This window comes from Balaenoptera borealis (assembly GCF_965194805.1).
Source record: "Balaenoptera borealis genome assembly, chromosome: 1".
In the NCBI taxonomy this organism is placed as follows: Eukaryota; Metazoa; Chordata; class Mammalia; order Artiodactyla; family Balaenopteridae; genus Balaenoptera; species Balaenoptera borealis.
In genome coordinates this window covers 194,490,927-194,506,910 of record NC_138860.1, presented here as the reverse complement: position 1 = coordinate 194,506,910, position 15,984 = coordinate 194,490,927, and the positions used below count along the sequence as shown (strand labels likewise).

The 15,984-nt window shown below is 44.7% G+C and overlaps 1 protein-coding gene and 1 long non-coding RNA gene across 4 annotated transcripts; both read left to right on the top strand.

The window, feature by feature from the left end:
- The first annotated feature begins 2,210 nt into the window (after positions 1-2,210).
- LOC309622586 lies at positions 2,211-3,909 on the top strand. The gene is made up of 3 exons (XR_014241003.1): positions 2,211-2,727; positions 2,901-3,025; positions 3,803-3,909. It is a non-coding gene; the product is annotated as an uncharacterized lncRNA (long non-coding RNA).
- Positions 3,910-4,367: 458 nt separating this feature from the next.
- On the top strand, positions 4,368-8,896 carry LOC309634657 (myosin-8-like). Of its 3 annotated transcripts, none has more exons than XM_082405023.1 (6): positions 4,368-4,484; positions 6,008-6,133; positions 6,443-6,616; positions 6,801-6,909; positions 7,470-7,565; positions 8,571-8,896. In XM_082405023.1, exons 1-4 carry the CDS (start codon positions 4,455-4,457, stop codon positions 6,828-6,830), a joined length of 360 nt encoding a protein of 119 aa, XP_082261149.1. In that variant the 5' UTR covers positions 4,368-4,454; the 3' UTR covers positions 6,831-6,909; positions 7,470-7,565; positions 8,571-8,896. The 3 variants fall into 3 exon arrangements, with proteins under 3 accessions (XP_082261149.1, XP_082261148.1, XP_082261147.1); XM_082405022.1 differs by having other exon boundaries at positions 6,008-6,213; XM_082405021.1 differs by lacking the exon at positions 4,368-4,484 and having other exon boundaries at positions 5,151-6,213.
- The last annotated feature ends 7,088 nt before the right edge of the window (positions 8,897-15,984 follow it).

The following is a 15,984-nucleotide window of genomic DNA, read 5'->3' as shown; positions in this document are numbered from 1 at the left end:
TGACAGCCCCAGCTGCCTCAGCATCACAGGTATGTGACAGTCCCCATCACTCTCCCAATCACAGGTATGGGACAGTCCCCAGCTCCCTCCCCATCACAGGTGAGTGACAGACCCCAGCTCTTTCCCCATTACAGGTGAGTGACAGTCCCCAGCTCTCTCCGCAACACAGGTGTGTGACAGCTCCCATCTCTCTCCCCATTACAGATGAGTGACAGCCCCCAGCTCTCTTCACATTACAGGTATGTGACAGCGCCCAGCTGTCTCCACATCACAGGTATGTGACAGTCCCCATCTCTCTCCCCATCACAAGTGTGTGACAGATGCCAGCTCTCTCCCCATCACAGGTGAGTGACAGCCCCAAAATCTCTCCTCATCACAGGTGTCTCACAGGCTCCAGCTCTCTCCCCATCACAGGTATGTGACAGCCCCCAGCGGTCTCCGCATCACAGGTGCCAGACAGGCCCCAACTCTCTCCCTATCACAGGTTTGTGAAAACCCCCAGCTGTCTCCGCCTCACAGGTATGTGACAGCCCACAGCTCTCTCCCCATCACAGGTGAGTGACAGCCCCCAGCTGTCTCCCCATCACAGGTATATGACAGCCCCCAGCTGTCTCCCCATTATAGGTGACAGCCCCCAGCTCTCTCCACATAACTGTTATGTGACAACCCCAAGCTCTCTCCCCATCACAGGTGTGTGACCTTCCCCAGTTGTCTCCATATCACAGGTGCGTGACAATGCCCAGCTCTCTTCCATTCACAGGTGGGTGACAGCACCCAGCTCTCTCCCCATCCCTGGTGAGTGAGAGACCCCCTCTCTCTCCCCATTACAGGTGAGTGACAGCCCCCAGTTCCCTCCCCATCACAGGTGAGTGGCAGCCTCCAGCTCTCTCCCCATCACAGGTATGTGACAACCCCCAACTGTCTCAGGGACTCAGGTATGTGACAGTCCCCATCTCTCTCCCCATCACAGGTGTGTGACAGCCCCCTGCTCTCTCCACATCACAGGTGAGTGACAACAACCAGGTCTCTCCCCATCACAGGTACCTGACAGCCCCCAGCTGTCTCCGCATCACAGGAGCCTGACAGCCCCCAACTTTCTCCCCATCACAGGTATGTGACAGCCCCCATTGTCTCCACATCACAGGTATGTGACAACCACTAGCTCTCTTCCCATCAGAGGTGTGTGACAGCCCCCTGCTCTCTCCCCAGCACAGGTGAGTGACAGCCCCCAGCTCTCTCCCATCACAGGTGTGCGACTGCCCCCAGGTCTCTCCCTATCACAAGTGAGTGACAGCCCCCTGCTTTCTCCCCATCACAGGTATGTGACAGCCCTCAGCTCTCTCCTCGTCACAGGTGCCTGACAGCCCCCAACTTTCTCCCCATCACAGGTATGTGTCAGCCCCCAACTGTCTCCACTTCACAGGTATCTGAAAGACACCAGCTGTCTCCGCATCACAGGTATGTGACAGCCCCCAGGTCTCTCCCCATCACAGGTGTTTGACAGTCCCCATCTCTTTCCCCATCACAGCTGTGTGACAGCCCCCAGGTCTCTCCCCATCACAGGTGAGTGACAGCCCCCAGCTGTCTCCGTATCACAGGTATGTGACAGCCCCCAGCTCTCTCCGTATCATAGGTGCCTGACAGCCCCCAACTCTCTCCCCATCATAAGTATGTGACAGCCCCCAGCTGTCTCCCCATCAAAGGTATGTGACAGGCCCCATCTGTCTCCGCGTCACAGGTCCCTGACAACCCCCAACTTTCTCCCCATCACAGGTATGTGACAGCCCCCAGCTGTCTCCACATCACAGGTGTGTGACCGTCCCCACCTGTCTCCATATCACAGGTGTGTGACAGCCCCCAGCCCTCTCCCCTTCTCATCTGGTTGACAGCCCTCAGCTCTCTACCCATCACTGGTATGTGACAACCCCAAGCTGTCTCCACAACACAGGTGCGTGACAGCCCCCAGCTCTCTCCCCATCACAGGTAGGTGGCAGTCCCCATCTCTGTCCCCATCACCGGTGAGTCACAGCCCCCAGCTGTCTCCCAATCACAGGTATGTGACAGCCCCCAGCTGTCTCTGCACCACAGGTGCCTGACAGCCCCCAACTCTCTCCCCATCACAGGTATGTGACAGCCCCCAGTCGTCTCTACATCACAGGTATGTGACTGCCCCCAACTGTCTCCCCATCACAGGTATGTCACAGCCCCCAGCTGTCTTCCCGTCACAGGGGTGTGACAGCCCCCAGCTCTCTCCCTATCACAGGTGTGTGACAGCCCCCCTTCTCTTCTGGCCACCACTCCCCCATTTGGCCACAGCCTCCTCCTTCCCGATTCCCCACAAAATCCTCACATCTATTCACTTTACCCTGGGACCCAAACTTCCCCAATGTAAGGCATAGTCACAGTCAAGCCTTGTTCTCGAGAACAGAGGGTTCGCTGGGCTGCTAAGCTCCGTGCTCTTCTACAGAACATATCTTCCATGGATTCTGTCTCTACATGGCTTTGTGTCCTTGATCCTGTCACTAGATCCCTTAGGATCTCAGACCGCTGTCCTACAAAACTAGACCAGACCCAATGCCCTCTAAAGCCCCTTCTATTTCTGAGACCATGATTCTATGTGTTTTCTCCACAGTAGTCTCCCCCGGTCCTCTCTGTGACCCTTTTGTGTACCGTGTGAAGGTTCAGGGTCATACAGGTGTTCTGTTGTTCCTCCCTCTGCATCTTCAGGTGAGGCCACACACCTGTATCTTGTCGACACCTCCCCCGAAAGGTTTCCCTGTCTTTGTCCTCTCCTATATGAAGGTCATGAATGAATCACCAATCCCCAAATTCCCTGGCAAATGCCGGTGCTATCAGACAGAGCCTGTGAAAACAGCCTAAATCAAGCCTGTGCTTTGCAGAAGAGATTTCCGACTTAACCATGCAGATTGCGGAAATGAGCAAGAATCTTCAGGAATTGGAGAAGACCAGGAAGCGAGTGCAGCAAGAAAAGTCAGACCTCCAGGCTGCCCTGGAAGAGGTGGAGGCACGTGTCTGAGATGTGAAGGAGGGCGGGGCGCTGAGGAAGGGGACTAGACCACCCCCAGGGGCCCTTCCTGCAGGAGGCACTGGGGCTCCAATGGGAAGAATCCAGCCCCACCCCCACCCTGGGGGGGACCAGCTGCTCTCTGCTGCCTCGCCTCATGAGTGTTCTCTAGTCCATCGTATTTCTCCTATTGAATAAATAAACTTGTTCATTATGTCCTCAACGTCTTCCTCTCAGAAAGCAAGAACTCAATCACCAAACATCCTGAGAGCCAGCTCAGAATCCCTTAGTTTTAACAGAGAGTTATACAAGGTCATCTTTGGCTGCTGGGAATTCTGTGTGGTCCAAAGAGTGCAGGATCCTGATGCTATCACCAGCTGTGGCCAGTGAGGGGCGGATGCTTAAGAGGGTCTAGGGAAATTTGCACTATGCAGGATAACAGGAGAGCAATTCCTCTGTCTTTCTCTGTCTTTTTTGAGCAGAGGTTGGCTCCTGACTTATGGTCACTATTTAAAAAGACACAGTAATCAAAATTTTTATTAATTGAAAACGATGCTCTGTCCTTCTCAAGACATAAGATTGTTAACAACAAAGCTTCAATTCTAGTTTCATTACTAGTAACAATTTGGGAGCAAACTGTTTGATCTTTTTGAGTACTGTTCTATTTATTTGTAAAATGAGCCTAATAATACCCTTTTTATCCTAATGGGGATGAAAAACCTCATTCAAGAAGGTGGCTGCCCCCGGCAATCCCAATCACTCCTTTACTTTTATCAGGGTTCCTTGAAGCATGAAGAGGGCAAGATTTTGCGTGTCCAGCTAGAGTTGAACCAGCTGAAATCTGAGCTTCACCGCAAGATCACTGAGAAGGAAGAAGAAATCGAGCAGCTGAAAAGAAACAGCCAGCGGGCAGCAAAAGCCATGCAAAGCGTGCTGGATGCTGAGATCTGGAGCCGGAATGTTGCTCTGAGGCTGAAGAAGAAGATGGAGAGAGACCTCAGTGAGATGGAGATTCAGCTGGGCCACTCCAACCGCCAGGTGGCAGAGACCCAGAAATACCTGTGCTCAGTCCAGAGCCAGCTCAAGGTGAGTGCACGGCCCCTGGAGGACCTGGCGGGACCTCAGCCTGCCCTGGGCTCCGGTCTCACCACTGGTTTCTCGTGAACGACTCCCAGTTGCACCTGGATGACACCCTGAGGAGCAGCGAGTACCACAAGGAGCAGCTGGCCCTCGTGGAGCGCAGGAATGGCCTCTTGCTGGAGGAGCCGGAGGAGAGGAAGGTGGCCCTGGCACGGACGGAGCGCAACCGCAAGCTGGCGGAGCACAAGCTGCTGGAGGCCAGCGACCGCGTGCAGCTCCTTCACTCCCACGTGTGTCCGTCCTCACTCCACTCTGGGTCCACCCTGGAGGCAGGCAGGACCCAGGCTTGATGGAGAGGAGTTCCCACCGCTCCTTCCAGGCTAGCGGTCAAGACAAACTTTCATTAGGCCTAGTTCTTGGAATAACTTGGTCTCTAGATGGACAGATTGCTGAGCTTTCTTTTATCTGAAGATAAAAGATCATGGGGAAATCAGAGCAAGGCATGACAAATTATTGCATAAAAGGGCTGGAAAAGGCTTCACAGAGGCAGTAACATTTAAGCTGCAAGCTTAGAAAATTAGGATTGTCTTTGGAAATAATTACTTTTAGGAAAGTTCAAGAATTCCTTGTTTCATTTCTTATTTTTTTGGACCACACCACATGGCATACGGGATCTTAGTTCCCCAACCAGAGATTGAACCCGCGCCCCGCGCGGTGGAAACACAAAGCCCTAATCACTGGACTGCCAGGGAATTCCCCCAAAATTCCTTGCTTTAAAAACTATTTTTTGAATTAGCCAAAAAACTAGAAGAATACCAACCATATTGTTAGCATTTTGGGATCTCCTATTCTAGGCTCTTGTGTCTATACATAAATATGATATTTTTTGTAAACGTGATCAATCCTTTTGCAACTTTTTTTCATTTAACAACGTCTTGCGAACATATTTCTATATTTTAAAATAGTTTTCTATGATACAGTTTTTTAATGGCAGAAAAGCAGTCCATTTTAGTTGTGTATTATGGCACATTTATTTAATCAGTCTTCTACGGTTGGATATTTTTAGACTGTTCCCAATAAAAATTTTTATGATTAGAAGATTGTATGACTAACTTCTTCATAACTAAATTTTCACATATATCCATGATTACTATTTCCTTCATATTCCTAAAAGTAAGTAAATTCCTGGAAGTATATATTCATGGTCAAAACAGCAAAGACATTTATGATATGTTGTAAATTGGTCTTTAACAAAGTTGTCCCAATTTTTACTCCCATGGGGAAAATAAGTGAGAGTGCTTAGCTATTATTTTTTTTTTTAATCTTCACCGATTTTATGGTTGAAAATGCCTCATTTTAAAAATTCTTATTTCTTTGATTACTAATGAGGTGGAACATTTTGTCGTATTTGTTGGCTATTTGTATTTCTTCTGGTGTGTCTTAGCTATTTGTACTTTTGCCCTTTTTTCTTAATGATTTGTCTTTTTTACATATTAAGGAAGGAACTATTTTTTCAGTAATGCACATTGCAAATGTTTCCTCGTTTGTCATCATCCTAACAACTCTGTACAATGTTTTGATCATGAGAATTATTTTTCATTTCACATAGTTATGTCAACCATTTCCTTGTTCCAGCACCTTTAACTAAATAATTTATCCTTCCTCAAATATTTGAATGTCCACATTTATCATTTACTCAATTCTTTTATGTACAATTCTCGGGCCTGTTTTGGGATATCTGTCTATCAAAAATGAAAGTCTTTTTAATTTTTTTTCACCTGTGTGAAAAATAAGAAATGGAACGTTCTCGAGCTTGACTTCTTTCCCCACCCAACCCTCTCCCTTCCAATCGTTGTAAGTGTCCAAATGTAGCCCGAACCTCTTATCTAATTTTTCTTGTAGAACACGTGCCTGATAAATACCAAGAAAAAACTGGAAGCTGACATAGCCCAATGCCAGGCAGAGGTGGAGAAGTCTATCCAGGAGTCCAAAAATGCAGAGGAGAAGGCCAAGAAGGCCGTCACGCATGTGCGCTCCATTCTTTCTTATCAGAGATGCTGTCTGGAGATAAGAAAGGGGCTTCTACGCCGCCCCTTTGGGACCTGCAAGTAGGTTTCCTCTCCTCACCCCTGCATTCAGTCAGTGGTGGCTTCCCGGAGAGACGGAAGGAGACGGAGCCTCAGCAGAGGCAAAGTGGGAGGGGAACCATGCAGCATCAGCGGTGGCTGCGGCAAGGAGGAAAGCATCAGCGTGCCTAGTACCAGCCTCACAGCACCCTCCGTGTGCCCGCATAGGAGGGGTGGGTGGCCCACTGCTGCCTCTTGTGAACTTAACCAGGCGGCCATGATGGCCGAGGAGCTGACAGAGAAGGAGCAGGACACCAGCGCCCACCTGGAGCGGATGAAGAAGAACCTGGAGCAGACGGTGAAGGACCTGCAGCACCGCCTGGACGAGGCTGAGCAGCTGGCCCTGAAGGGTGGCAAGAAGCACATCCAGAAGCTGGAGGCCAGGGTGGGTCTCTCAATCTCTCTGAATCCGGAAAGTGAAAACGGCACTCCCCGATCCTTCTCTCTTCTTGTATATTGACTCCCATCCTTATCCTGTGGCTGGGGACAGCCACCCAATATCGTCAGTAGGTCCTGAGTTAATTAACATCCCCCAAGACTGACTATATAAGTATCTTTCTTGATTGTAGGTACGTGAGCTTGAAGGAGAGGTAGGTTGAAAGTGAGCAGAAACGTAATGCTGAGGCTGTTAAAGGTTTGCGGAAACACGAGAGAAGAGTAAAGGAACTCACCTACCAGGTAAGGGGAAGAGCTTTCTAGAATATCCAGACTTCCTGCACAAAGGGAAATTGAAAACCTGGTGACTATGTGGTACTCACAAATAGCTACATGTTAACTCGATATACATAAGGGGCAAATGACACAATCACCTATCACAGACCCTTTCCTAAGCTAGGAAAATCAGGAAGGCCTTTAGAAAATCGTGTAAGTGAGGAAAGAATACAGGTTTCAAAGACAGATAAACTGGTATTAGTCCTAGTTTGGCCTCTTACTTTTTAAACTCGGATAGGTTACCTAACACTCTCAACCTTAATTCATCACCTGTAAAATAGAATAAAAACATCTACTCACCAGAGTAGGCAGGTAAGGATTAGAGACGTGTATAACTCTCCAATATAGTGCCTGCACACAGTGGACATTTAACAAGAGTGGCTACTGTTAATACTATGAAGGAAGCCTCAGAGTTGACCACATTTACCCCAGGCCCACCTGCCATCATATCAAAGTGATTTACTTCACCACCTGTAGTGGGTTGATTTTGTTGGATTCAATGCAGACCATTTTTTTCAAACTTCCAGACTGAGGAAGACCGCAAGAATGTTCTCAGGCTGCAAGACCTGGTAGATAAATTACAGGCAAAGGTGAAATCATACAAGAGACAAGCTGAGGAGGCTGTAAGTATCTTTAAGCCCTTGAGGGAAGAAGGAAACTTCGTTGGGGGTAGAAAGTATATTAAGAGAATGTGTTAATGAGAAAGAAAGAGACCAAGTAAGAATATGTCATTCTTATTTTAAGAGAGAGGATATAAATATGAATTTACCCCCAAATCCTAATTATAGAATAAGACCTCAAGACGAGATATTTTTATTATTAAGCAATTTGTAGGGGTTGGGGGAAAAAAAGAAAATTCCAAATAACCCACCTTACTTGATAGCTGCAAAGAATATCCAGCAGAAAATCTAACACCATGATAAATATTCCTCTCCCTCTAGAAATGCACAAAATCAATTGTTCCCAAAAGCCAAACAGAAATCTTTTACCCCAGCTGACTCCTTCCCTCACTACCACTGTCATCAGCAGGGACTTATCCCTGCACATTCGCTGTAGCAAATTAGGATGTGTTGGGAGATTTTCCAGCTTCACTTTTCCTGGTTGTTCCCCACTCTTCCAGACACAATGTAGTGGGTAAGAGGTAAGAAAAGGGAACACGAAAGGGAGAGGCACGAATGGTAGTAAGTGCAACCAACAAAGGGCATAATTTCTTCCTATCCCCATCCCCCCACCCGCAGCGTCTCTGTATACCAGAGTTAAAATATATGGCAAAAACACTTCAACTGGGATTTTCCCAAAGTCAGAATTTGACCTTACATTTACTGTCTAACCTCTGTGAGCGAGCGCACATGGGTCTCTTCCTCCTTTCCACTCAGTCCATACATCGTAAGTAGACTGCACGTATACATGGGTTTGACATAATGAGCTCGTCTCTTCCATTTCAAAACTATTTCTTCTTTCATTCTTTAGAGTAAAAAATGTAACTGAAGTTACAAGTTCTGTCTGGATTTGAAATCAGATATGACAAACAAACCGTAAGAAGGAAATATCTGAGTTGAGGAAATAATCCTGTTTGTGACAAGTGCAATGAGAACCACAAAGTCTAACTCTCACAACTTTATTCTTAGGAGGAACAATCCAATGCTAATCTTGCCAAATTCCGCAAGCTCCAGCACGAGCTGGAGGAGGCCGAGGAACGGGCTGACATTGCCGAGTCCCAGGTCAACAAGCTGCGGGTGAAGAGCCGGAAGATTCACACACAAGTCAGTGCAGAGTGAACACATCTGCCTGATGCTGCCAAGGGGCTGAAGAAATGCACAAAATGTGCTATTTTGGGTCACTTGCTTTGTGATGTTTTTCTCTTCATGTTGAATAAATAAAAACTACAGTGAACTGATAAACTGAACCAGACTCATTTACTTCCAAAATTACTTATTCTCAAACACAGTTCTCACCTAGCTATTATTATTCTAACATTATATATGGCTTTGTGGAACATTCAATATCTGTACCTCCCTCACCACCCCGCATCCCCTTTCCCATCTCCAGCTCCACCACACACACACACACACACACACACAATTATCTTTTACTGGACGTAATTTTATTAAGTCTCTCTAGATTGTTACAACTGGCTAAGGAAACCACTCACTGAGGTTACGCCTTCAGACAGGACACACTCATGCACCCACTCCACAGGTGGTTACTGAGCATCTACTATGCGCCGGGCCCTGCTCTCAGTACTATGGGAATAGCAGTGAACAAAGCATAGTTCCCTCCCTCTGGGAACTTATATTCTGCAAGGAAAGAAAGGCAGTCAACAAATAAGAAGCTGTGTCTACTATATTTAAAATAGATAATCAACAAGAACCTAGTGTATAGCACAGGGAACTCGGCTCAGTATTCTGTAATAACCTAAACGGGAAAAGAATTTGAAAAAGAATGGATACTTGTATGGGTATAAGTGAATCACTCTGATGTACACCTGTAACTAACACATCATTGTTAATCAACTATACTCCAACATAAAATTTTTGTAAAAAGATCTACAAAAAAAATAAGAAGCTGCGTAACGTGTCAGGTAAGTGCTCATGAGAAATAAAAAAAGTAAGAGGGAGGCAGTTAGTACTATGTAGAGAGGAGTCAAGCAAGGCCTAAGAAAAACACATTTGAGCTGAGACCTGAAGGAAGCAAGAGTATTCCAGGCAGAGGGAACAAAAGAAAATGCAAAGGCCCTGAGGCAGGGGCAGTTTGGCATGTCCCAGGGACAGGAAGGAGGCCAGCAGGGCTAGAGGAGAATGAGCAAGATAGTTACGGCATAAGAGAGGAACCTGGGACCCCAGGGATCATGTAGGGCTTCAGGGCAACCTGAGGACTTTTTTCTTCACTCAGAGTGAGATGGGAAATCTTTGGAGTGTTTTGAGCAGAGGAGTGATATTAACACACATTTTAAAAGAATCACTCTGGGGACTTCCCTGGTGGCGCAGTGGTTGAGAATCTGCCTGCCAATGCAGGGGACACGGGTTCGAGCCCTGGTCCTGGAAGATCCCACATGCCGCGGAGCAACTAAGCCCATGCACCACAACTACTAAGCCTGTGCTCTAGAGCCTGCAAGCCACAACTACTGAGCCCGCATGCTGCAACTACTGAAGCCCTCACACCTAGGGCCCGTGCTCCACAACAAGAGAAGCCACCGCAATGAGAAGCCTCTGCACCGCAAGGGAGAGTAGCCCCCTCTCGCCGCAACTACAGAAAGCCCGTGCGCAGCAAAGAAGACCCAACACAGCCAAAATGAATAAATAAATAAGTCTTTAAAAAAAAAAAAAAAGAATCACTCTGCTGCATTGAGAATACACTGAAGGGGGCAGAGGTCGAAACTGTGAGACCAGTTAGGAGCCTACTGCAAAATAAAAGATAAAAAATGACAGTGGCTTAGACCAGAGAGATAGGCACTGGGAGATGACGAGAAGCAGATGGATTCTAGATGTACTGTGAAGGTGGCGCACATAGGGTTTTCTGACAGATTGGATGGATGAGTGGGTGAGAGAGAGAGAGAGAAAGGACTTATGAAAAGAGGAAGGATAAAACAAGATAGATTTAGTTCAGTATAAACATGAGGAGTTTGGTATCTAGAAAGAGAGGAAGCATTAGAACAAAAATGCAATCTAGACAAAAATTGTACTTTATGCACTCCTGTCCCTCTTCCACCTTCTACCATCCACACTCCCTTGCCTCTCAACCCCTATCAGCCTCACTCCTTTACAGTATAAACTGCACAGGCCTCAATCGCAAAAATGTCTAAAATTAATAACAGTTTAAAACAAAAAAATTCAAAATACTCTCCTAAATTAAATTTTGGATCAAAGAGGAAACCACAAGGAGAATCACAAAAACTTCTAGAAGTAAACATAAGAGTAAATCTTTGTGACCTTGGTTTACACAAAGATTTCTTAGATGCCAACACCAAAAGCACAAGCCATGAGAGAAAAAATTGATAAACTGGATTTCATCAAAATTCAGTTTCTGCACTTTGAAAAACACTGTTAAACAGAATGAAAGGACAAGCCACCGACTGAGAAAAAGTATTTGCAAATTATACCCCTGATAAAGGACTTGTGTCTAGAATACATACAGAAATCTATATCTTCACTAAAAAGAAAACAAATCACCCAATTTTTAAAGAACCAAAAGATTTAAACAAACATTTCACCAAAGAAGATATACACAGAGCACATGAAAAATGCTCATCATGAATCATTAGGGGACTAATAATTAAAACATAATGAGATATCACAACACACCTATTACAATGACTAAAAGTCCAAGTGTTGGCCAAGAGGTGGAGGTACTGGACCTCTCACACCAGCTAGTGGTCATGTAAAACAGCATAACCATTTTGGAAAATAGTTTGGCAGCCTCTTAAAAAGTTAAGAAATTACCCATTTGTTCCAGTCGTTCCACTTCTAGGTATTTACTCAAGAGAAATGAAAACGTATGTCCACACAAATATTCACAGCATATTTATCTGTAATAGCCCCAAACTGAAAACCACCCAAATGGCCATTAACAGGTGAATGGATAAACACATTGTGGTAAATCCATATAATGTAATACTACAAAATGATAAAAAATAAACTATTGGGCTTCCCTGGTGGCGCAGTGGTTAAGAATCCGCCTGCCAATGTAGGGGACACGGGTTCGAGCCCTGGTCCAGGAAGATCCCACATGCCGTGGAGCAACTAAGTCCATGCACCACAACTACTGAGCCTGCGCTCTAGAGCCCGAGAGCCACAACTACTGAAGCCCACGCACCTAGAGCCCGTGCTCCACAACAAGAGAAGCCACCGCAATAAGAAGCCCGCACACCGCAAAGAAGAGTAGCCTCAGCTCGCCGCAACCAGAGAAAAGCCCGCCCGCGGCAACGAAGACCAAATGCAGCCAGAAACAATAAATAAATAAAATAATAAAATAAATAAATTTTTTTTTAAAAAATGATAAAAATAAACTATTAACACACACAAAAACATGGATGGATCTCAAAATAATAATGCTGATGGAAAGTAGCCAGACCAAAAACGTGTAGACTCTATTATTCCATTTATATAAAATTCTAGGGAAAAAAAAATGAATCTATAGTGACTGAAAGCTGACTAGTGGTTGCCTAGGGATAGAGAGGCAGGATTTATGGGAGGCACAGAAGGACAGTAGGATGTATTACAAAGGACCAGGAGGAAACTTTGCGGGTGATGGACATGTTCATTATCTTGATTCAGATGATGGTGTCACAGTGTCTACATGTGTCGAGACTCTTTAAATATGTACAGTTCGTTATACATCAATTATATCCCCATAAAGCTGTAAAAATTTTTCATTGGGGGAAATACTACAATTATAGTGCTTTGGGAAAATAATAATTAAGATACTGTATGTCCAACTTTAAAGCCAGAATTATAATTTTTGATAGGAATTACATTAAATCTATTTACCAGTTTGGGGAAAATTAGCTTACTATATTGATTCTTCCAATTCGTGAATAAAGTATGTTTTTCCATTTATTCAGATCCTCTTCAATTTCTGTCTTCCTTGTTTTACAGTTTCCAGCATACAAGTCCTGTACATGTTTTGTTAGATTTACACCTAAATTCTTTTTCTTTCTTTTTGTTTTTAAGTAATTGTAAATTGTATTGTACTTCTTGTTTTTGTTTTTGTTTTTTTTTTTTTTTTTGGCTGCATTGGGCCTTTGTTGCTGCACGCAGGCTTTCTCTAGTTGCAGCGAGCGTGGGCTGCTCTTCATTGCGATGCGCAGGCTTCTCACTGCGGTGGCTTCTCTTGTTGTGGAGCACGGGCTCTAGGCACACGGGCTTCAGTAGTTGTGGCTCTCGGGCTCTAGAGCATAGGCTCAGTTGTTGTGGTGCACGACCTGAGTTGCTCCATGGCGTGTGGGATCTTCCCGGACCAGGGATCAAACCTGTGTCCCCTGCATTGGCAGACAGATTTTTAACCACTGCGCCACCAGGGAAGTCCCTGTATTTCTAATTTTGGTGTCCACGTGTTCACTGCTAGCATACAGCCTAAAGAAATACAACTGATTTTTGTATGTTTATGTTATACCCTGAAACCCTACTGAACTCACTTCATAGTTCTGAGTTTGGGGGGAAATTCTTTGGGATTTTCTACATCAACAATCATGTACCTCAGAAAACAACCACTTAAGGTGAATCTAAATTAATTAAAATGAAGTCCAAAATTACACAGTAAATTGTGGGGAAAAAGTCTGATTGGGATTTTATCATAAAAATCAAGCCAGAACTACTGAAATAAATTTATTTTCTCTTATACTTCACAAGATTTACGTTACAACTGCATCTCTGTTAATTCTTAGAACAAAGAATGAATCAATGTTGGAGTTGGGAGGAAAGGAACATCCTTCTCACAATCTTGTATGATGTGGCACCCTTTATGTTTAACTTTTGCAATGCAATCATAAAGAATGTCCTTTTTTGCAAAAACTGTATGATGTCTTCATTGATATTTTAAGGGTCTTCCTAATCCTTTGATCCTAAACTCACTCCCTTGAAGCACTTATTGGATCATCATTGTCCATGTTCAGAGTTTTATAATTATTAACTAGTTCAGTGCTGCTGCATCACCCTGGCCAGTGGCTTTGCAAAATTCAAGCAGGTTTCTAATACCACTTTCATCAACTTCATTAAATTCTGAAAATTTTGCAGTATTTGTCATTTTATTTTGCAGTCATGTTGCACTGACTATTGCATATTTACAACACCTGATAATCAGTATGCTCATGTACTAGGGAATAACAAAACTAACTCCATATCAGATCTGTTTCTTTTACTTTAACCTTTGTACTTTGTTTTTGCTACAACTTAATGTTGTCTATAGCCTGAAATATACAGGATAGCCAATTCTCAAGGCTCTGGCCTTTACAGGTGTAACACTTTTCCATTCATAGAGAGATAAAAAGTTGCAGAACAGAGAATAACGTTTGTCTTGTTGGGAGGTTTACAGGAACAGCATGACCTGACCTAAGTGGACAGCTACAAGAACAAAGGATTCCGACACCAAGTTTGCAACAGCTAACAACACTCCCTCCCCTTTTAGTATAAAAAAAGCCTGAATTCTACCTCGGGGAAGATGGTTCTAGCCCATCTTACCTGAGGACCCTAGCCCACCATCTTCTTGGTCTGCTGGCTTTCCGAATAAAGTCACTATGCCTTGCCCCAACCACTCGTCTCTCGATTTGTTGACCTGTTGTGCGGCAAGCAATATGAGCTTGGGCTCCGTAACGATCATTAGAGAATACTTATTGTTTTCTTATGCCACATCACTACTGTGGAGACTCTAATAACAGGCATTGTACTACTGCAAACCTTAAAACAGTCATACCCTTTGCCCAGAAAGTCTATTCTATAAATATCGTCAAGATATGCATAAACATATGCACACATATGTTTACAGGAATATTTAAAAGAAAAAAAAATTAGCGCACCTTAGGTGCCCCAAAATAGAAAACTGAGTACAGTCATAGGATGGAACGATATGTAACTATTAAAAATCATGATGTAGAAGAAGAGTTAATATCATGGTAAAATTTCCCAGAATCTGTTAAGTTGCAAAGGCAGAATACAAAACCATGCTTACAGGCTGATACCCTAATTGTGTATTTGTTTAAAGCACGTGTTTAAAAAAACAAAACAAAACTGTGTATGTGTTTACAAACATAAAAAAAAGTGTAAAAGGACTTAATCCAAATTCCGGTAGAGATTACTTCTATGCTAAAATCTTAGGAGTGATTTAAATTTTTCCTTCAGTATGTTTGATTATGTTTTTCAATCTTTCTACAATGCGTACCTCACTTTGAGAATTTTTTTAAAGGCTCGTGTTCTTTAAATACAATAAATAAAAGGAACGTGCTTCTTAAGAGGACTTCATATCCAATTCTCGTCAAAGACATGGGTATAACTGACAAGAGAAAGGTGAAGAGGAGAGGGTCATTTGATGGACGAGACCATTAGCACAACTACTAAAAGCTGTTGCCTTTCAGCCAAGTTTTCCATAAGCATTAACATTCCAGGGCTAACACAGCAGCTGTCGGTGAGCAAACTTAAATTCTGCCTCCTGGCTGTGACAGAGGTTTGGGCACATGTTACATTGACACCAGTGTCCCCAGGCACCTTCACTGCGGACTTAGTCGGTCCCATTTTCCTAAGTGGGAGGCTGAAGAATCAGCTGTGGGCAGATGCAAAGAACCTTACTTCCTTAAGGATGGAATTTACCAGCCTGATTCCTCCCTCCTGGCTCCAAGCGCCACCAAGATGCTGCTTCCGGAGCCCACGAGAGAAAAAGAAAGCCTCTTCGCTGATGAAGGAGAAAAACATTCCCCTTGGGGAACACACCCAAAACAGGGCTTTTCTTATATTATAGTAGCCTGACCTTCCCAAGAGGGCGGGCTATTTTCTCAGCTCCTCACAGAAACAACGGCTTATGGCTCTCTCTCGGGGCAACTGAGGTACAACACAGGGGGAGCCCTCAAATTATGAAAAATGTTGTTAAGAGGATGGATGGGAAAGGTGGTATCTTTGGAGCAACAGAATCATATTTTTTTCCGGTATATTCTGAAAAATAATTCTATTGATACCCACAGTTTTTAGTACCCAAAAATGGATTTAGCCCTATATATTACATAAGTACATGTATATGCAATGTAATAAAATGCCTATAAACGTACTGAAAAACTTCAAATGGAATTTGGCGACTTGAGACTTTTCAGAAATTTCCTTGTGGCCCAGTCACGTCAAGTGCCTGGGGTTCGAATTCCCTCACCACTTCCGGCTTCACACCCTCCCACCACACGCACAGTTAAGCTCTGGAATCGTGGAGCTGACGAGAAACGCCTGCCTCTCTCACAAACTCCAAACGTACACTCACCGGCCAGGGCCCCTCACAGTCTCCAGGCTGGTCCCAACCCTGGCGGAATCACTTCCAGCCTTTCCTTCCCCGGTGGCGCACTCCTCCCATGAT

Bases quoted from the DNA above. Each gene is read 5' to 3' on its own strand.
- LOC309634657 (XM_082405023.1), top strand. From the start codon at position 4,455: ATGGAGAGGAGTTCCCACCGCTCCTTCCAG. The intron at 4,485-6,007 runs GCTAGCGGTCAA...TTTTTCTTGTAG, and splicing joins GTTCCCACCGCTCCTTCCAG to AACACGTGCCTGATAAATAC. The intron at 6,134-6,442 runs GTGCGCTCCATT...GAACTTAACCAG, and splicing joins CCAAGAAGGCCGTCACGCAT to GCGGCCATGATGGCCGAGGA.